Source organism: Bacillus rossius, chromosome 15 (genome assembly GCF_032445375.1).
Source record: "Bacillus rossius redtenbacheri isolate Brsri chromosome 15, Brsri_v3, whole genome shotgun sequence".
Taxonomy (NCBI): domain Eukaryota; kingdom Metazoa; phylum Arthropoda; class Insecta; order Phasmatodea; family Bacillidae; genus Bacillus; species Bacillus rossius.
The window spans coordinates 7317796-7336316 of NC_086342.1; the positions used below are offsets into that span (position 1 = coordinate 7317796).

The 18521-nt window shown below is 39.4% G+C and overlaps 1 protein-coding gene across 1 annotated transcript in view; it reads left to right on the plus strand.

Moving 5' to 3' along the window:
* The window catches only part of LOC134539630 (uncharacterized), a 144713-nt gene extending 126451 nt beyond the window's left edge, over positions 1-18262 (plus strand). The window contains exons 9-13 of the mRNA XM_063381815.1: positions 1617-1735; positions 6385-6647; positions 7397-7549; positions 15216-15370; positions 17420-18262. Coding sequence (XP_063237885.1) covers positions 1617-1735; positions 6385-6647; positions 7397-7549; positions 15216-15370; positions 17420-18177 — 1448 coding nt within the window. The 3' untranslated portion in view covers positions 18178-18262. The remainder of the gene's footprint in view (positions 1-1616; positions 1736-6384; positions 6648-7396; positions 7550-15215; positions 15371-17419) is intronic.
* The last annotated feature ends 259 nt before the right edge of the window (positions 18263-18521 follow it).

Genomic DNA, 18521 nt, shown 5'->3' on the forward strand with positions numbered 1-18521 from the left:
CATAAAGTTAAAAATTTTGGTCTGTAAATGAAATGATTCGCTAGTCGACATAGCTGCTCCAGCAGCGAATTATGGTGGCAGGTGCGAAAACTACGTGCGATTTGCGTCAAGAAATACAGTTGAAAATGCTTTTTTCATATTTATGTCACACTCAGCATTATTTTAAACAATTCTACGTTAAATTTGGAGTCAGAGTATCTATCGTATTATAAGTTTATTTGCAACACGAGAACACATGAAAATGTTAGTTTCCAAGATTAGATGTTTACACATTTGATTTGCTCACATTTTTTTCCTGAAGCTGCGCACACCGTATGCGAGTCCAAGTAGGCGGGGTCTTTAAACGAACATATTTGCGAGCCATTCTCAAGGCCAACTTTCAGTGTACGTCTACCTGCCACTCGCCTGAATAGCATCGCCACGAGCCCAGTGACCTGTACGAATGTGTCGAGCAAAGCAGAACTGTTACATTCTTGAAAATAATTATAAATATTTCAACACACTAAATTGTGTTCTTTTTGTCCAAAAATTAAATGAAGAAAAATTTAACTAGCACTAATTTGTTTCATAGGCACTGAAATTTTTTTCAGTAGTGCTAAAGACTGTAGGTGTGCATTGCTACTGCGGAGCCTGACTCATGTGCTAGGTCAACGTACTGCACAGTTGGCTAGGAGTTGCGAGATCCACCCAGGTGGTGCTTGTAGGTCCGTTTATAGTTAAACGTAAAAAACGAAGAATGAGTTCAGGGCCACGCTTGTCTGCACACATACAGTGTGCATAACTTCACAAGAACCCACACAGTTTGAAAGAATTGAAGAATATGTTGAGGTCGGAATGGGAGTTCTGTTCCCAGATACGGTGTTTGAACTATAATTTTTGAAGAGTAAAAATTGGTTTAGGACATGACAGGTGTTATCTGAATTTTTGCTAGGTGAGAATCTTTGAAAGCAATTGGATACATGCTTTACACCTTTATCTTAATTTCTGTGCCGTAAAATGTCAGGGTTCACCACTTATTCTCGTAGTTTCTTCATGCACGGTTAGAAGACTGCATGCTCCTCAGCCTTTCTGTTACAAGAGACACCGCAATAGACACACCAGCGACCATTGCACTTACCATTTAACCTAACCATTTTCACCATTTCTGTTATTGCAGGTAACCAACATACGTACACCCCTGCCTAGGCAAACACCTCAATGAATTTTATCGAATAACATTGTCAAAATATTGATAATTTATCAACAATTGCTTTGAAAATGCCTTTTTTTACTTTCTTAATTCTCAAAATTTTAAAGATTTTGACAAACATTTTTTGAAAGAAATTTAAATAATTATGAAGTATCCATTAACATTGCCTTTAACCTAAAAAGTTTCAGTTGTGCAATCCATGTTTGTACTGCACAAATACATTAAAAATATACCTTTGGCATTTAACTGTGCAAAATACATTCTTTTTTATTTTTTTTTATTTTTTGAGAGCTAAGTGTTTCAAAAAGTGTTTTTAAGTTAAACAGTGTTTAATGTGAACATGAAATGATGATCTTGAACAGGATCAACCCTAGTTTTGGGACCTGTTGCGTGGGAGTGCCAGCAGAGCGTGGTGGTGTGGTTCCAGAGCGAGAGAGCGAGGCGGAGACGACGCCTGCGAGACAGGTGTCCCCCAAGGCCAGGGGACCTCCTCCGCTAGTCCGCGGGTCGTCCCCTCCCGCGGCGCCGGCCCAGGACTCCCGCAAGGTGAAACACTCAGTTGTGCTGCATTCTGCAGCGTGCACAGGATGTCTACGGGTCACGAAAGTGGAGGAGCTGAATTGTTGTCCCTTGGATGGGCAGCCCATCAGGATTTTTCTGACAGTGGTGTTTTTGAAAGGTTGTCTGAATTGTTGCCCCTTGGATGGGCAGCCCTTCAGGATTTTTCTGACAGTGGTGTTTTTGAAAGGTTGTCTGAATTGTTGTCCCTTGGATGGGGAGCCCATCAGGATTTTTCTGACAGTGGTGTTTTTGAAAGGTTGTCTGAATTGTTGCCCCTTGGATGGGCAGCCCATCAGGATTTTTCTGACAGTGGTGTTTTTGAAAGGTTGTCTGAATTGTTGCCCCTTGGATGGGCAGCCCTTCAGGATTTTTCTGACAGTGGTTAGGTTAGGTTAGGTCACTTTACAAACTAACCACTGTCAGAAAAATCCTGAAGGGCTGCCCATCCAAGGGGCAACAATTCAGACAAGCTTTCAAAAACACCACTGTCAGAAAAATCCTGATGGGCTGCCCTTCCAAGGGACAACAATTCAGACAACCTTTCAAAAACAATACTGTTAGAAAAAGGGCTGGCAACAATTCAGTCGCCCCACGAAAGTGTCACTAAAGTCAGGAAGAAGTTACAAAACTGAAGCAATGGTCACGAAAGTCATGAAATGAACAGTTAACGTGCTGTAAATCACAAAACGTTAATTGTGCTGGAAGTCACAAAACGTTAATTCCCAGCAACCGTTGGCAAACTTGTATTTTTTTTTTACAAAACACTTGTACCTAAATATCTCAAAAAAAATTTTTTTTTTTGTTCTCAGACTGAAAAAAAAAAATCTGTATTTTCCAGCGAATAGTAGATTTATTTTGTATTTTTCATTTTGTTTATTATTTTAAAATGACCCTGATTTTGTAGACCCTTTTTTCTCATGCTTCGACCCCATACCGCGGGAGGCTATGGAGAACCACCACCCCATCACGCCATGGTCAACTCCTCATGGCGATGGGTCTGGTTCGAACCAACCTCCAAGTCGATCAACATCGCAAGAACTGCATTTGAGCCTTGATTGATATGTTGAAACCTCATAACACTCAACATTTAGGACAATTTTTTTTTTTTTTTTTACTAACTAGGCATTGCTATAATTTATTCTGTTTTGTAAGAAGACAGGCTTGACAAATTTAGTAGATGTAATTTTATCATCCAAGATGCATTTAATGTGTTCATAAAATTTTTCACGTCCATAGGTGAGAAATAAATATTTGGATTTTTTTTCCCCCAAGTTCCAAATATCAGACAATTTTAAAATATACAAAATAATGGACTGGTAATCAATTCAATTTTATTAAAGAGGGTGGTAGCATAGTCATGGATTATTCATTTAGGATAATATCAAATTTTTCAAAACTATTATACATTTTCTGGGTTTCTACATATAAAGGAAAGTTTAAAAACAGGGAGAGTGTCTCTAAAACCTGGAAATACAGGAAAATTAATAATATTTACTAAGTACAAACATTATCTGTAATTATTTGTACTGTTCAGTGTCGCAATGTCTTGAATTTTGGGAATGCAGAAAATGTGTGTGAATTTTTGCAGTTGTGGGGTAAAAACTTTTCAATTACCCTGTGAAATATAATGTATATTAATGACAAATTTGTGCTGTTAAACTTTTGTGTGGTCTCAACCAATAATACATGGTTTCAAAGTTATATTAAATAATATTCAGATGAGCAGAGCTGGTTACATAGTGTTGATTGAAATAAGTGTGTTACTGTACATGAGGTCATTATTCAGAAATTTATTTTACGTAGTGAAATGTAGTTTATAGTGTCAAATGTTTGTCATTAGTTAATTGATTACAACTACTTTTCCTATAGAATATTTTCGTGATAAATCTGAATAAGAAATGGTTTTAGTGGATTCTGCTTTGTTGAAAGAGTTGTCTTCTGTAAATTATTTTTTTTTTTTAACTTTTTAGTAAATGTACATAAAATGTGAAATTTTTAGAGAAGTGTAAGGTCATTAATATCTTAGCAATTTTCTAAGCTCAAGTAAGCATCTATGGACAACCTGTGATAAAAATTTTAAGCTTTTGAGGTGTGGAGCAATGATCAAAGCACAATCTCTTATAATTAAATTGGAAATGTTCTAACTGCCGAAACTTGATGAGAAATTTAAATTTTTTATGCACCGAAGAACAAGTCTGAAATGCCGGGCCACAGAGGGTGCCGGTGGTTTGGAGTGCGGGCCTGAAGTGGGGTGTGGCACATCGGGCTTAGGGAGGGCATAGCCCTGGCTGACGTCAGTTTAAACTGTGTGGTTCCCTTACATTTAAGTGGTGCGACTGACAATAATTAAATATGGTCATTGAAACTAGTCTCAGTTCATACTAAATGCATATGACTAGGGACGAGATTACGTGGTGAATGGCGATAAAACCTAAACAACACTGAAAAGCCATGTGATAACACCACATAACACTGAAATGCAGTTAATGCACCATATAGCACCGCAATGCAAGTTATATCATGGAATTAAGTAGCATTTAAGCAAACTTTTCCACACAAATAATTGTACCAAAGTGCATGGAACAGGAAAATTTGATTTTATTTGTTTGATTATACATCTCTTATTGAATCACTTGGAAATTACAAATGCCCGCAATTTTTTTTTTGTTCTGAATGTATCTGTTTTAGAACAGTTTATTACAAATTATTTTACCGTTAAATTTCAGCATATAAATTTTACCACTATTTATGTGGAGTAAGAATTAAAAATGTTATTTTTTACTAATAAAAACAATAACACCAAAATCTTGTCTCAACATACTGAAAGTGTTCAGAACATTCAGTAATCCAGCACTATGGAGCCACTCGCCTTCAGATTGTTTAACACTTTTTATTAGCATAACTTCTGACTATGCAAACAAATCTTGGGAATAGATTTTGACCTACTTCTAATATTGTCGTATTGATTTGAAACTTTGCAAGTACGTGTAATCCGGATGACATTACAATAATTTGGTATCACCGAACTGATCTGATGATGAAGCCAGGAGGTGGATGGTTGAAAAATTCAATGGCTACTAGTAAACCATTTAATTTTTAGTTCTTTCCTGACAGAAGCATGCATTTTAAAACTATTAATTTATGGTAAAAGTGGGTTTTTTATTTTTTTTTTAAATTTAATCATTTGGGTGGATTCCTTGGCCACTAAGAGGCATTATTGCACTACCGGTAGTTTTAGTTCTCTCAGTATTTATCATTACTGTCAGAATGTTCATTTCAATACAGTGTTTCCTGTTTTCTGGCTGGTTATATTTGACATTTCACAGGTTAATTTCCATTATCATTTTTGAATTAGATTAATGCTTATCTAAAAGTTGCTATAAGGGAAAAAAATGCAGATACCATTGTACTATATAATCAATTTTCTTTCGCATTCCCAGTAAAACAATATCGACATTCGATAATCTGGCAAGCGTCACTTTGCTGTGTCCCCGAATGTACCAGATTAAATATCTTTCTTGTTCATATTTATTTATGCCCGAACAGCACAATTGAGGAGATTTATATTTTTTGAATATTACTTCATTGTAAATTTCGTTGGTATTTATCATTATATAGGTATAAAAATGGATATTGGTGTATGTGAAGTTGATAAACTCTGACACTATTTGACTGATCAACTTGAAAGTTGGCACATCAAAGTGTTTTTTTTTTTTTCATGTAGAAGGTTTTTATGCTAGCCATTTTTTTTGTAACTCTCCACTAGATGGCTTCTGCAGAGCATCAACTTCTATATTGTTCAACTGATCGCGTGGGTAAATTAATTTTTATAACACAAAATCATAGGTCACAGACATACAAACAGTGTGTGTGTCATTTCTCTATATAGTGAGGTTTGGCAACTTCATGTACTTCTCCTTGGTGAGACCCATCCACTTAGTGGAGCTCGCGGCTGCTAGCGAACCAACGGCGCTAATAACTGTTCAGTTTCGAACTTTGTCAATGAATGTCGGTTCCCTGAATTTCAAACGCGCTATCATTCGGTGCGTCCGTCACGTCTTACCGTGGAGTTTTCTAGGATCTCGATATTTTCTTTTTGAGTAGATTTGTGTTATTTCTTTCTCTAACAATTTACTTTGCATGTGTTTTGGATTAAGTTGATTTTGTCAGTAATTTAATCATTAAGTAAAAGTCATTGTTAGAGACCCGGAAATTTCGTGGATTCATTAAGTTGCAAGCTAGAATGCAAACCTTCACACTCTCGCACTGTGTTCATGATTGGCACGCAGTTGTTTGAACACGCCCCTCTCTACGACCCGTGAGCCAACGATGCCCAGCCAGGAGAGAAGTAAGCGAATCAGATAGTGCCAAACAACAAGGATAAAAATGTTTCTCGCTAAGAAATCAACCATTTGGGAAAGTGAACATGGTTTTGAGCACACCTACAACTTTGAATCCTATCCCGAGGCCGTAGGAATCCGCAGAAATTTCCGGGTCTCTAGTCCATTGTGTTTGCGCTGTACATGTTGCTCTAACTAGCAAACAGTACATTGCCGGGCACCGCAGCTGGTATCGTGCATGTGAGTTAAAGAGACGGCGTGGAGGGGAGCTGACCCGGGACAACGTTGTTCCAGGAGCGCGCGCTCCCCCACGAGGGCGCTCGGGGCGTGGGCGGGGCCAGTCGTGCCGAGGACTCCCAGCTGTTCCCGGGGCGGGGCCCGCCCGCGGAGCCCCAGCTGCTGACTCGGAGCGGCTTCCAGCCGTACCGGCCGGAGCACCCGCCCGCGCCCCCGGGGCCCCCCCCGCCGCCCTTCGCCATGGACCCCGCGGCCGCGGCGGCCGCCTACAGTCCCTACCACCCGGGACTCTACCCCCCGCACCTCCAGCACGCCTACAGGCAAGCATACACCACACCACATAATGTGGCAAAAACCGACCGAATTGACATCAGTTTTTATGGAACCGGAGTTAACCCTTTGAGGCACACAGAAATATATTGAAAATAAATATTAGAATCCACTGTGTAAATTTTAGCAGACGTGGCGGAAGGAAAAAATTAAAGCAGTCAATGTTGCTTGTTCTTGTTAGGATCGCCTGATATCAGCACAAGGCTTACTCGCGCGAGGTATTTCGGCAATACCACTGAAGCATTGCGAATAGTGACATTTTTTTCTAAGTGGTATCATAGAAATACCACTACAAAACAAAGGGTTAAGGTATTGAGACATGATCAGAATGGTGTCAATTTTATTCCTAGTCTTAACAAAATGAAATTTTTTTTTTAGCTATATACTTTTGCCTGTTATGGGGCAGATGATCTAACCTCGATTTTTTTTCCATTTTTAACTGGTCTTTTTTTTTTTGCAGTGTACCCATGATGTATTCCTACAATATTTTTACACATCACACTGAAGTTTGTGCAAAATAGGTTTTTGTACATCCTTTTGCCTTGCAGTATTCATAAATATTAAATTATATTGGTTTTTTATTATCAGTATCTGTAATTGATTGAGGTTAGGTGTGATTTTTTTCTAGCTTGTATTTATCTGTGTTTGTTTGCCCCTTGAAGGTTTGTGTTTGCTAAACAGGTGTATTCAAAAATAAATACACGCTGTTCTAATGGCCGGTGACTGGCCTGGCTTGCAGGCTGGAAGAGCAGATGTATCTGGAGCGCTGTGGGATGCTGCGGCAGCCCCTGTTCCCGCCCCTCCACCCCTCCTACCACCTGTACGGCCTGCGCTACTCCCCGGAGATGCTCCCTTCTCACCTGGGACTCATCTCGCCAGGTCTGCACGAGCGGTAAGCCCCCCATTATAGCTAGGGACAAGTACATGTGGCGTATTGCTGCAAGTGCTGCTAAAATAGTAAATTATTTTAGTAGCACTTGCAGCCAATTTAATTAACCGTGTATTCTTAATCCACTAATTTTCTGTATTTTTGAATTTATTAATATTTTTTTGTTTATTAATTTTTTTTTTGTTTTGTGTCCTTTGTCTGTGGTGTCACTCCTCAGAGTGTTGGTGTGCATGTCACAATTTATAAATAAATAAATAAATAAATAAATAAAACCGAAAAGCATGTCTATACACCATAAAACACCAAAATTAAAGTTAATACACCACAAAGCACCAAAATGCAATTAAAATCTTGAAACTAATCAGCCTTTTCAATCAAAACTTAACTCTAATTGACAAATACCTAATTTTTAAATATTAAATTTAATGACAATATATTTACATGGGGTTTGTACCACAATTAATAAAATATTTTGGAAAAAGTTTACTTTTTTTTTTTTTAACTTGAAACAGTTATTAGTTACTCATTTTTGCATTAATCCCTCGGAACATTTTTTAAAAAACCCTTATATTTTATTTTTTCCCATAAGTTGGTCATCCTTATTACAAATCATTGTATTGAAAAAGTGCATAATGTATTAGTCAAAATGACACTGTTATAGAGATATTAGTATCAGTTATAGACACAACATTTTATAGTTTTATTTTCAGTCCAATTTCAAAGCAGTTTTGTAATACGTACTCCACCAAAATAGTGGTAAAATTTATATGCTGCATTTTTACGATACAATAATTTATATTAATTTTGTCCAAAATAAATACACTGGGAGCAATAAAAATAAATTAGCGAGCATTTGTCAGAAAATAACAATATTCTTTGAATTTCAAGTATTAAAAGATTACTTATTTTATGATTTTAATTAAGTTTTTGGTTAGTTGCTACTTAATTCTTTGATATAACTTGCATTTTGCTGTTAGGTGGTTTATTAATTTGCATTTAGGTGTTTTGCGATATATCGATAATCCTTTCGGTGTCGTGTTATTTTGTTTTTATTGCAATTCACCATTTAATCTTATTCCTAATCAAAGAACATTGAAGTACCATATTTTTTCAATAATAAGCTATATTTTTTAATAAACATGTTACAAAAAAAAAAGAGAGAGATCGCTAGTTGTAAAAATGAAATTGGCATGGAAGTATATCCATAAATACTTGTCTGTAGCAAGCAGTTACTGCTTATCTTGGAGTCATGAAAGATATATTTCGTTTATTACATAAACTCATGTCTGTATTTGTAGCCCGAATTAACACAACGAAGCTTATTGAGCAGACTAGTTGTTTTTTTAAGAGATTTTAAAGTGTAATTCGAAATGGTAGATCGCTGATCAAGCCTCACATAAATAATAAAAAATTATGTTTGATGTTCTTGATTTTTCAAATTTGTGGCTGGGCTGGCTGGGCTGGCTTATCAAAGTGTTGCACCTGAAAACAATGTGAAGCTAAAAAATATGATTTTACAAACTTTAATGCTACAAAGGTGTTGCACCATTATCTATACTAATATTATAAAGCTGAAGAGTTTGTTTGTTTGTTTGTTTGTTTGAACGCGCTAATCTCAGGAACCACTGGTCCGATTTGAAAAATTCTTTCAGTGTTGGATAGTAAATTTATCGAGGAAGGCTATAGGCTATATTATATTGTCAATAACATTAGGGATCCTTACTAAAAGTCCAATTTAGAATCAAATGCGTTGGAGGGTGTTAGATACAACATGCAGTACACGTACCAAGTGTGTGTTGACAATGCCGCAGGCGCTAGAAGTTTATTTCCTATTGCCTATTAACATTGTTGCCACGCACTAGATGTCTTATCATTCTTAATTTTCCCATACAAGTAAAAAACACCTGTGTGATATTAACAACGAAGCAGTCAGTACCCTCATAAGAGTTCAATTGGTATTTAAATACTTTTTATCACTTCAAATCGCAAACCTAAACTATTGTTTTTTTCCTCTCTCTGTGTTTAATTTGTTTTTTTTATTGTCCTTTTTTTCAAGTACGTATATATATTTTACAGACTTGAAACTTCACAGTAATGTTCCTTATGTTACGCAGGATGACATTTTCCGAAAATTAGATCCCATGGGTGGTTAAAACCAGGAAACATTGGGTACTTTGTCTGCATGAGAACAGGATTTTGCATTGTTCATGCCTTCTGCGTCTCCATGGCAACGGGCATCGCGCGGCAGTGGCGTACCCACAAGGAGGGGCATGTATAATGAGCGGCGCAAGAGTGATCTGCCTGTAGATTGCCGTAGCGAAGTACGGGTACATCAGTTGTACGTTGCGTGCACGAGTCGGGAAACCATCGGTGCTATTCATTTTCTCTGGTACATTATACAGCATTGTAATAAATTTTCACTGAATTTTTTTATTTACCATTACTGTAAATAGGAGATCTGGCTTAATTTTTTTCCATTAGTATAGCCGTGTGAAGCCGGGTCGGGCAGCTAGTTTATTTGTAAAAAAAATCAATTCTGGTTTTTAGCTGAGCAAACTTGTTGATGACTATGATTAAAATCATGCATGCTATTTATTAGAGTCTTGTCTATTGACAACATTGCTTAAGCAGTAAGTCTTTCTTCTGACATATTGTTCCGAAGAAAAGTCTTGACCCTCTTGAAAGTAGAGAAGCACCGTTCAGCTTCACTTGTTGTCATGGGAGTTGTTACAATAATCCTCAGAAGACTACTAAGTCGAGGAAATGTGTCCTGGTCCAGATTATTGCTCAAAAGAAACTGCAGTATAACCAAAGCACCATCAGCTTGATGAAAGTCATTCCTACTATACAAAACTTGCAGCAATGTTCGCAGTTGCTCCTTTGATAGAAACGGGTATGTTTCAAGAGTTACTCTAAATTCTTCTTCTGGAAATGCACTTGAAAACACTGGAAAACTATTGACATGAAGAAGATCAGAAACTATCAAATGACCATTAAACGAAAATCTATCTTTAATGCCAACAATAATTTCATCGCAGAATTCTTTAGCATTTGCAGTTATGAATGTAAATGATAATTTTCTCCTTTTGTTTTGATCAGTTTGCTCCACTAAAGTACACATGTCCTCCACTTTATCTCTAGCAACCTGTACATAACTTTCAAACTGCTCAATACAGTTTTGATTTTTCCAGAGTCAATGTCAGTGGTTTGCAGTTGTTTGAACAAAATGTCAGCGTGCGGCATGATATGATAAAAATCTCGAGCCAAAATAAAAATACTGTGTCGTGTAAATTAGAAACAAGCAGGGGTGAAGCCAGGGGGGGGGGGGGGGGGGGTAGGGGTTCAAACCCCCCCCCCCCCCCGCCCTTAGCACCAAATCTTTAATTAATTTCTTATTCATCTCTCAAACAAATTTCATATTAAAATTAATAACATTTTACCATTACAATATTTAAATTTAAGTACAGAAAACTGCTAAAATAGCACTATTTTACACCTTAAAATCCAAATTTTCCCGGGGGGGGGGGGGGACCCCCGGACACGACCCCCCCCCCCCCCCCATTTTAGTACGGGGGGACCATGCTTCTTAACACCCCCCATACACAAATCCTGGCTACGTCACTGGAAACAAGTCCACTGCTTTCTCTGAATTACAGATATCTTCTAAGCACTCAATCAGCTCGTTCTTTTGCTCAAATACAGTGTTAAGTGCCTGAATGTTGAAAACCCATCTTTTGGCTGCCAATCTTGGAAGTCTCTTTTTCACAACACTGTCAAGTAGTTTTGTCCTCTGCGAAGACCGAGTAAAGAATGCTGGGAAACCTGACAAATTGAATAAAAAATATTTTCACAGAACTGTTTATGGCTGCAGCTTTCTGCAGAACTAAATTAAACTGATGAGCATAGCAGTGAATGTAATACGCAAAATATACTGTTCTCTCATTTTTGTTTGTACTCCATTAACACGGCTATCATGACAGCAGCACCATCATAGCACTGCGCAATTAATTTCGTCTTGTTCTCTCCCAGTTGCGAGTCTACTTCTGAATAAACAGCTTTGTAAACAGATTCAGCATCTAAATCTTCTGGATAAAAAATCCAAAATCTCTCAAAAATTATGCCATTTCTCTCGTATCGAAATACTAATACCATTTGTTGTGAAGTGGACACATCAGTGGTTTCATCTACCATTACAGCTAAATAACTTGCTTGTTTTATTTCCTCTGAAATTCTTTCCCTGCAAACACACAACATGCATTCTAACGATACATTCTGGATCGTCTTCGAAGTACCTTTAAACACAGTGGCATTTTCTAAGTGTTCTTTCATTGCAATGTCGATCGAGCTTACAAAATTAACGAGGCCCCTGAAGACACCAGGATTTTCAGAAGTTTCATTTTCATCATGCCCTCGTAACGCCAGTTCAAACTCTCCACAAAATTTTACACAATCTATCATTTTGCCGACAATATATCTGTTCCTGTCCACTTGTTCATTATGTTTTTTAACAGAATATCGGTAAGCACTGTCTAGCTGTGTACTGATGTTTATTCTTAAAAAACAATGTAAGTTCAATATTGCCATTTTAGTGAGCAAGAGAGTTTTCGTGTTTATTAATTTTCTCGCCCAAATGTGCGAGGTCTTTATAACCAGACTTTGTCCACGCGCTAACTTCTGACTAAAAATCAGGCACGGAAAACAAAACAGAGCATTTGTTTTTACACAGCCGCATAGCCACTTGTGTTTTGTGTAAATGTTTTTGATAAATTTACGTCTGAAAATACGTTTTTGTGACTTTGTTTCCGTAGTTAATTCTAAATGAGACTGATCAGGACATAAATTATTAATTGTTAACTTTTCCTTGTACGTAAGTTTTCTGTTCGCTAAAATTGTTTGTACGGAATTCATTATGGCGATTTTTAAAAATCTTACATGTTTGCTGTACACGCCAAATAACGCAGTCACATTTTCACAGTTAAAGTCTTACAAAAAAGAGAAACTTTATAACATACCTCAGAAAAATGTTGTCCTGCGTAAGGCACAGAAAAATATTTTACAAACGCACTCTCACACTAATTATTTAAAGATATTTACGCTTGCATTGAACCACACGCAACTACTTGTTTCCACTGGACGTAAAAAATTGAAAACGAAAAGTTTGTTTGGTTAGGGGTGATATTATTGGAGTGGTCAATACTGGCATCTACCGGGCTGATTCATAAGTTATGACTTACTTTTCTGATCAGTGCTGCTGTGCGTGCTGAAATTTGGAACTCCATCAATGAGCAACGAAACGCCAGGACAATCACGAGCACACCAGAGTCGTGCACTCGTCCAGTGTTAAATGTCCCGTAGGATGTGACATAATTCCTTCGTGCGCATGCGCAAAAGGACCGAGGCAGGCATGCAGGCAGCGCGTTTCGTGCACAGATCCATTGTGAACACTACAGCGTTGCCGTATCGCCGCAATCGAAAAAATAATAACAGACGTCCGTGACAGATGCAAACAAAGCGACGAGTGTAACTCTGGTAGCTGCCACTGGTAAAAGTAGATAAAAATGAACTTTTAACTCTACAAAATAAGTAAATGTTCTGTAGAAAACTGGGTGTGCACGTGCACCTGTGCTCTTTAATACCGGCCGCTACTGCATATAGCAGTTGTGGCCGGTACCACTGCAGAGAGGCCACCCAACCGGGAAAACCAGGAACCTTGAATCAGCCTTGAATTGTTATGGTGCCGGGAAATCCAGGAGAAACCCAGGAATGTTTGAAAGCCGTCTGGAATTATCTTTTTCACTGACCGTTTACTTGTTGGGGTCGTTTTACTAACATGTCAGTCACGCTTGTCTGTGCCGTGTGTTCAAGTTTGAACAACCCCTCCGCCCTCCCTTTCAGCGCGACTAAATTTAGCAACTCATGTCAGTTTCCAATTGCTGGGTTTCAAGAAGAAATGTGGAAACTGGCAGAATGGTTACGAAAATAAAGGAGAAGTCTTTAAACAAACAGCAGTGGAGCTGAAAGTCAACTAACTTAAACTTTCTGCTGCCCGTAACTTGATTTTTTTTTATTTTGGACACGCTTTCCTTCAGTTTATAGCGGACATTAAATGTAAATAGTTGGCGACTTGTTTCACACGTGGAAATTTCTCTGAAAACTTTATACCTAACTTCCTAACTAAAAAATTGCTATGGTCCTGCAAATTGTAGAACATTTTGTATTACATTTTGTTTTGTGTGATCCCACCTCTTAATTACCTATTAGTTTCACACAAAAAAAAGTCAAAATTCTTTAGCTTGGTTGTTTACGACATCTGCACCAAAATGTCAGTCACATTCAACGAACAGATAGTTAAAGAGTTTAAGAAGTTTTCCACATAGCGGTTACTTACTTGAAAGCCGTCATGATATTGATGTTGGTGGAATAAATTAAGGTTGATCTGGTGTGCATGATCCAAATAACATTATTTTGTATGGCCAGTAGATTTGGATGGAGGGTGTGGTGGTGATTGTGGCAGGCTTCCTGTGAGGAGGGACTGAGGGTAGGGTGGCACCATGGTTGTGGTGGTGGTGTGGTCATTGTAGTGAAATGGTATTGGGATGTTGTATTAGTTGTGTAGTTGTGGCTGGAAGTTAAATGTTGGGAAGGGGGGAACGGGGGTTGGCAGTAGTATGAAGTGATAATGGTGGTGGTGTTGTATGCCGTATTTACCCGAATAGAGGCCGAGGTTTTTATCTCCAAAAATTACACTCAAAATATTGGGTCGGCCTAGAAACGCACATCAAGACAAAAAGCACTCAATCAAGTCAATTAAAATAATTACTTATTGGTACTTAAAAAATTAAAAGTATACTATAACTGCATTTAATGATTTACACAATTGGATTTGGTTTTCCGTGGACAATAGCAATTTCACTAACTAATATATTGGTTGGGGAATACTGTATGTATGTAAGCAACATAAGAATTAGTATAGGTAAACAAAACATTAGCCTGCAGAGTTAACATCTGTGCTTATTAGGGTGTGTTACATTATGAAACAGGGTAACTGCAAAATGGCATCACATTTGAGCATGAAACATCATGGATGTTGGCACAACTGGTGTTTCATCATAGATAAATACGTTTTTCTAACTTCCAATACTGGTATTGACGTCTTTCGTTAGTAGGTATATTACTGTAATCTATGATCAGATTCCAGTGACAAACTAACCTACAAAAAAACTTTGTTAGTAAACACGTGGTACATAACGTAAGTTGTAATTTAGTGTTTATTATAATATTTATCAGATATATTATATTTATTATTATATTTATAAGATGATGATTTGTGGCAAGACAGAGTAAGTGGAAGTGAGCAAGATGACAGTGAGGAAGAAGAAGAAGAAGACAATACAAGTGATTGTGATTCTAATGTTGAGGATGACAACTAACTGTGTTTTTCCACTGGACAGTGAACAAGATTTAGGGGTCGGCCTAGAATTGAGGTTGGCCTCTATTCGGGTAAATACGGTATGTGGTGAATTGGTGCATTGGAAATGTGGTGATTTGGTAATGACGGTAGTGCGGTCATTGTGATGAAGTGGTAATGGGAGTGGGGGCGGTGTGCTGGTGGTGTGGTGGTGTGGCAAAGTGTTGATGCGGGTGGTGTGGTGGTGTGGCGGTGTGGCAGGCTGAAGTTGGAGGAGGAGCACCGGCAGCGTCTGCGTGAGGAGGAGCGGGAACGCGAGCAGGAGCGAGAGAGAGAGCGGGAGAGAGAAAAGGAGAGGAGAGACAAGTCCCGCCGCAGTCCCCGAGCCTCCCCTTCCCACCACCAGGAGTGTGCAGGTGAGGTGTTCGCGACTTAGGAGGGTCGGCGTTACATGCATCGCAGGTGATGCAACACGGGGGAACTAAGCTGTGTTAGGTATCCATAGCTGCCAACCATTACGGATTTTCCGTAATTATTACGGATTTAACACCGAATTACGGAATTACGGAACATCGCTGGTGTATTACGGAAACGAGGCGTTGTGCTGCACGGAGACGGAAAAAATTCAGTTTCTGCTGTGCGGTTTCGTGAACGCAGTTCGAATACATCGCGTGGTTGCGCAAATAACGGAACTAGTATGTGTGCACATGTACTATTGAAATTAGTAGATTAATTCTCGTGTTTTCAAATAGTAATGGGATGGTATTACGTCCGTTGTACGACAAAACTAGTACATATTCTCGGACTTTTCGTTTTTCGGCTACTTACATCACGATAATTTTTGCACGGTACTTTGGCTAACCTGTGTTTTAATTTTTTTTGAAAGCCATTTTTTTCATCATAGTGTTTTTGTCTTTCTACAGACGTGAAATTTTTTTTAATGTTTTTCGATAGTGTTTTGTTCTTCAGTGCCGGTTGTAGAAATGAAGCGTGTGACAGAACAAGTGTTTCTGGGGGGAAAAAAAGAACGCAATTCTTCAGAACTTTCGACTTAAACTATTCAAAAGAATGGCCATGCTTGTCGTCTTCAAATGTTTTGGAACACCACGCGTTTTGTAATGTATGCACGTGTGACTTTTCGATTGCACATGGTGGAAGGGATGACTGTAAACGGCATATTGAATCAAAGAAACATGCGGAACATTTTATAGCCATGACGATTAATATATCTATATCGTCGTTTTTTTCGCTACATCTGAAGAAACGAAAGTAACGAACGCAGAGTTATTGTTTACAAGTTCTTTTGTTTGTCTTCTGTTGTTTGTTTACAAGGAAGTTCTAATCCAACCAGGATAAAAGAAGCAAATAAAAAGACAGTTGTTCACAAGTTTAACTTTGAATACTTTGAATTGAAGGTTCAAACTTTCCAGTAAAATTATTGACATTTCTTACATATTCAGATGAATGTATTGTTCAAATAGTTTTTTTTATTCATTAATTTGCATTGTATTCATATATACCTATAGGCCTATATTTTTCATTTTTTTTTTGCATTTTATTTTCCTTGTTTTATCTTGTATGTGTCATAATTCCCCAGGAAACATTTATCGTGCATTATTTACGCGTACTTTTTTTTCTTCATATAATTGTCATTACTGATGGGTGTGATTTGAGGTTGGCAGCTATGGGTATCTGTGGCGTGTAAAAAATATTTGGACGTTCGTTTTCATTTTTAACAATATCTGTTACTGAAATTAAATGGAAAAAATAAACAATTCGTTGTAAATTAATTTTCAAGTGCCGCTGAATTTTTTTTTTTTGCTTATAACTTATTGTTATAACTACATTATTCTGTAATATATTAAAAAAAAATACAGATATATTTTTTATTTAAAAGTACTAATCTCTAAATAAATTTTGAAATATTGAGATACTATGCAATAAAATAATTACTTAAGTGAGAGAAATATACCAGAACAAGTTTAAACCATCACATTACTAGATTTAAGATTTTTGATACACTAGAAAAACTGGTTAGCCAGACAATTAATTGATTTAAGTTTTTTTGTATTTATAATAAAATCAAGAGTTTGAAAGGATGTAATTTGTTTACATCAAAAAGATATTATTTTTATTTTAGACACATTTACTATCATAATTTGGAGTACCTAGTATTGAAAAACGTTAATCAAATACAAAGTGTGATGCTATTTATTTATTTTCAATTTTACATATTTTTTCTTTGCAATGTGATCACAAATTATAATTTGTATTTTGAGTCATTTGACAACAGCCAGTTCCAAAACGTGAGGCAGAGATTTTTTATTTGAAAAAGAGTTCTGTGAACTAAGACTAGAGTAAGGAATCATTTATGTACATATATTTTTTGTTTGCTTGATGTTACAACCTTACTTGGTTGGAAAAAAGGTAACACGATAACATGATCGTGGTCGTTTTTGTTCCAGCTAGGAAGGCACCCATAGCGGGAGTTCGGGACCGTGCAGCGGACTCGCGCAAGGAACCCTACCCTCCCCCGCCCTTGATCGCTCCCAGCTCCATCCCCAACCCCACCTCCGTGACGTTGCCACCGCCCCTGCACCACTCCCTCCCCAACCCCCCGCTCGAGCCGGACCTGCAGCACCCCGGCAAGGGCCAGCTGCCTCCCGCCACCCCCGCCCGCCTGCCCTTCGCCGCCGCGTCGCCGCTGCACACCCCGCCCTCCCACCCCATGCACGGCTCCCACACGTCCCCCATCCACCACGCTGTGCACCCCCACACCCCTCCCGTCCAGCCCCTCCTGCCCCACGGCCTGCACGGGGTGCCTTCGCCCCTGCACGCCCTCCCCCACTCCGTGCCGTCCCCCAGCCTGCCCCTGCTGCCCCCCCACCACCACCAGCACACGCCCCCCTTCGGCCACCCCCCACAACCCTCTAGTCAGCGCCCCAGTGCCACCCCCACCAGGTGCGCCGCCAAGGAACACCCCACCTTCGTGCGCCCCTTCGAGGACAGCTTCCCGCAGCAGCACGTCAGCCGCCGGTCCCCCGTCCCCACGACGTTCTCCCCCCGCGAAGGAGGACGCCAGTGTCGCGTGCGGCGCCGCGAAGTGTTCCCCCGCGGCGCAGACGTTCCCGGCCGGGCAGAGGGAGGTCTCCCCCTCCCAGCCAAGGGGACCGGTGCTCGGCGCGTGCGGGAAGGACGGTTGCGCGAGACCTGCCGCCAGTGATAGCAGTCCCGCGAAGACCGCGAGTTCGCGCGCGGTGTTCGAGGTCCCCGCGAGCAAGCAGGCCTCGGAGCCGAACTCTCCCCAGCAGAGACCGCCAGTTACCACGTCGTCGCACCCGTACCAAGCGTCGCCTGTAAATAGCCAGCCGCCGGCTCAGGCCCCTGCCGCCGCCTCCCAGCCCTACCAGTCGTCTTCTAGTCAGCAAGCGTTCCCCTCGCACCAGCACCCATTCCCCTCGTCACAGCTGAACCACCAGCAGCCGTCGCCGCAGCCGGAGCTCGTCACGCCGACCTGCCAGCCGCAGTACCACTTGCCCGAGCGGGACCCGGCCGCTGTCTACCACG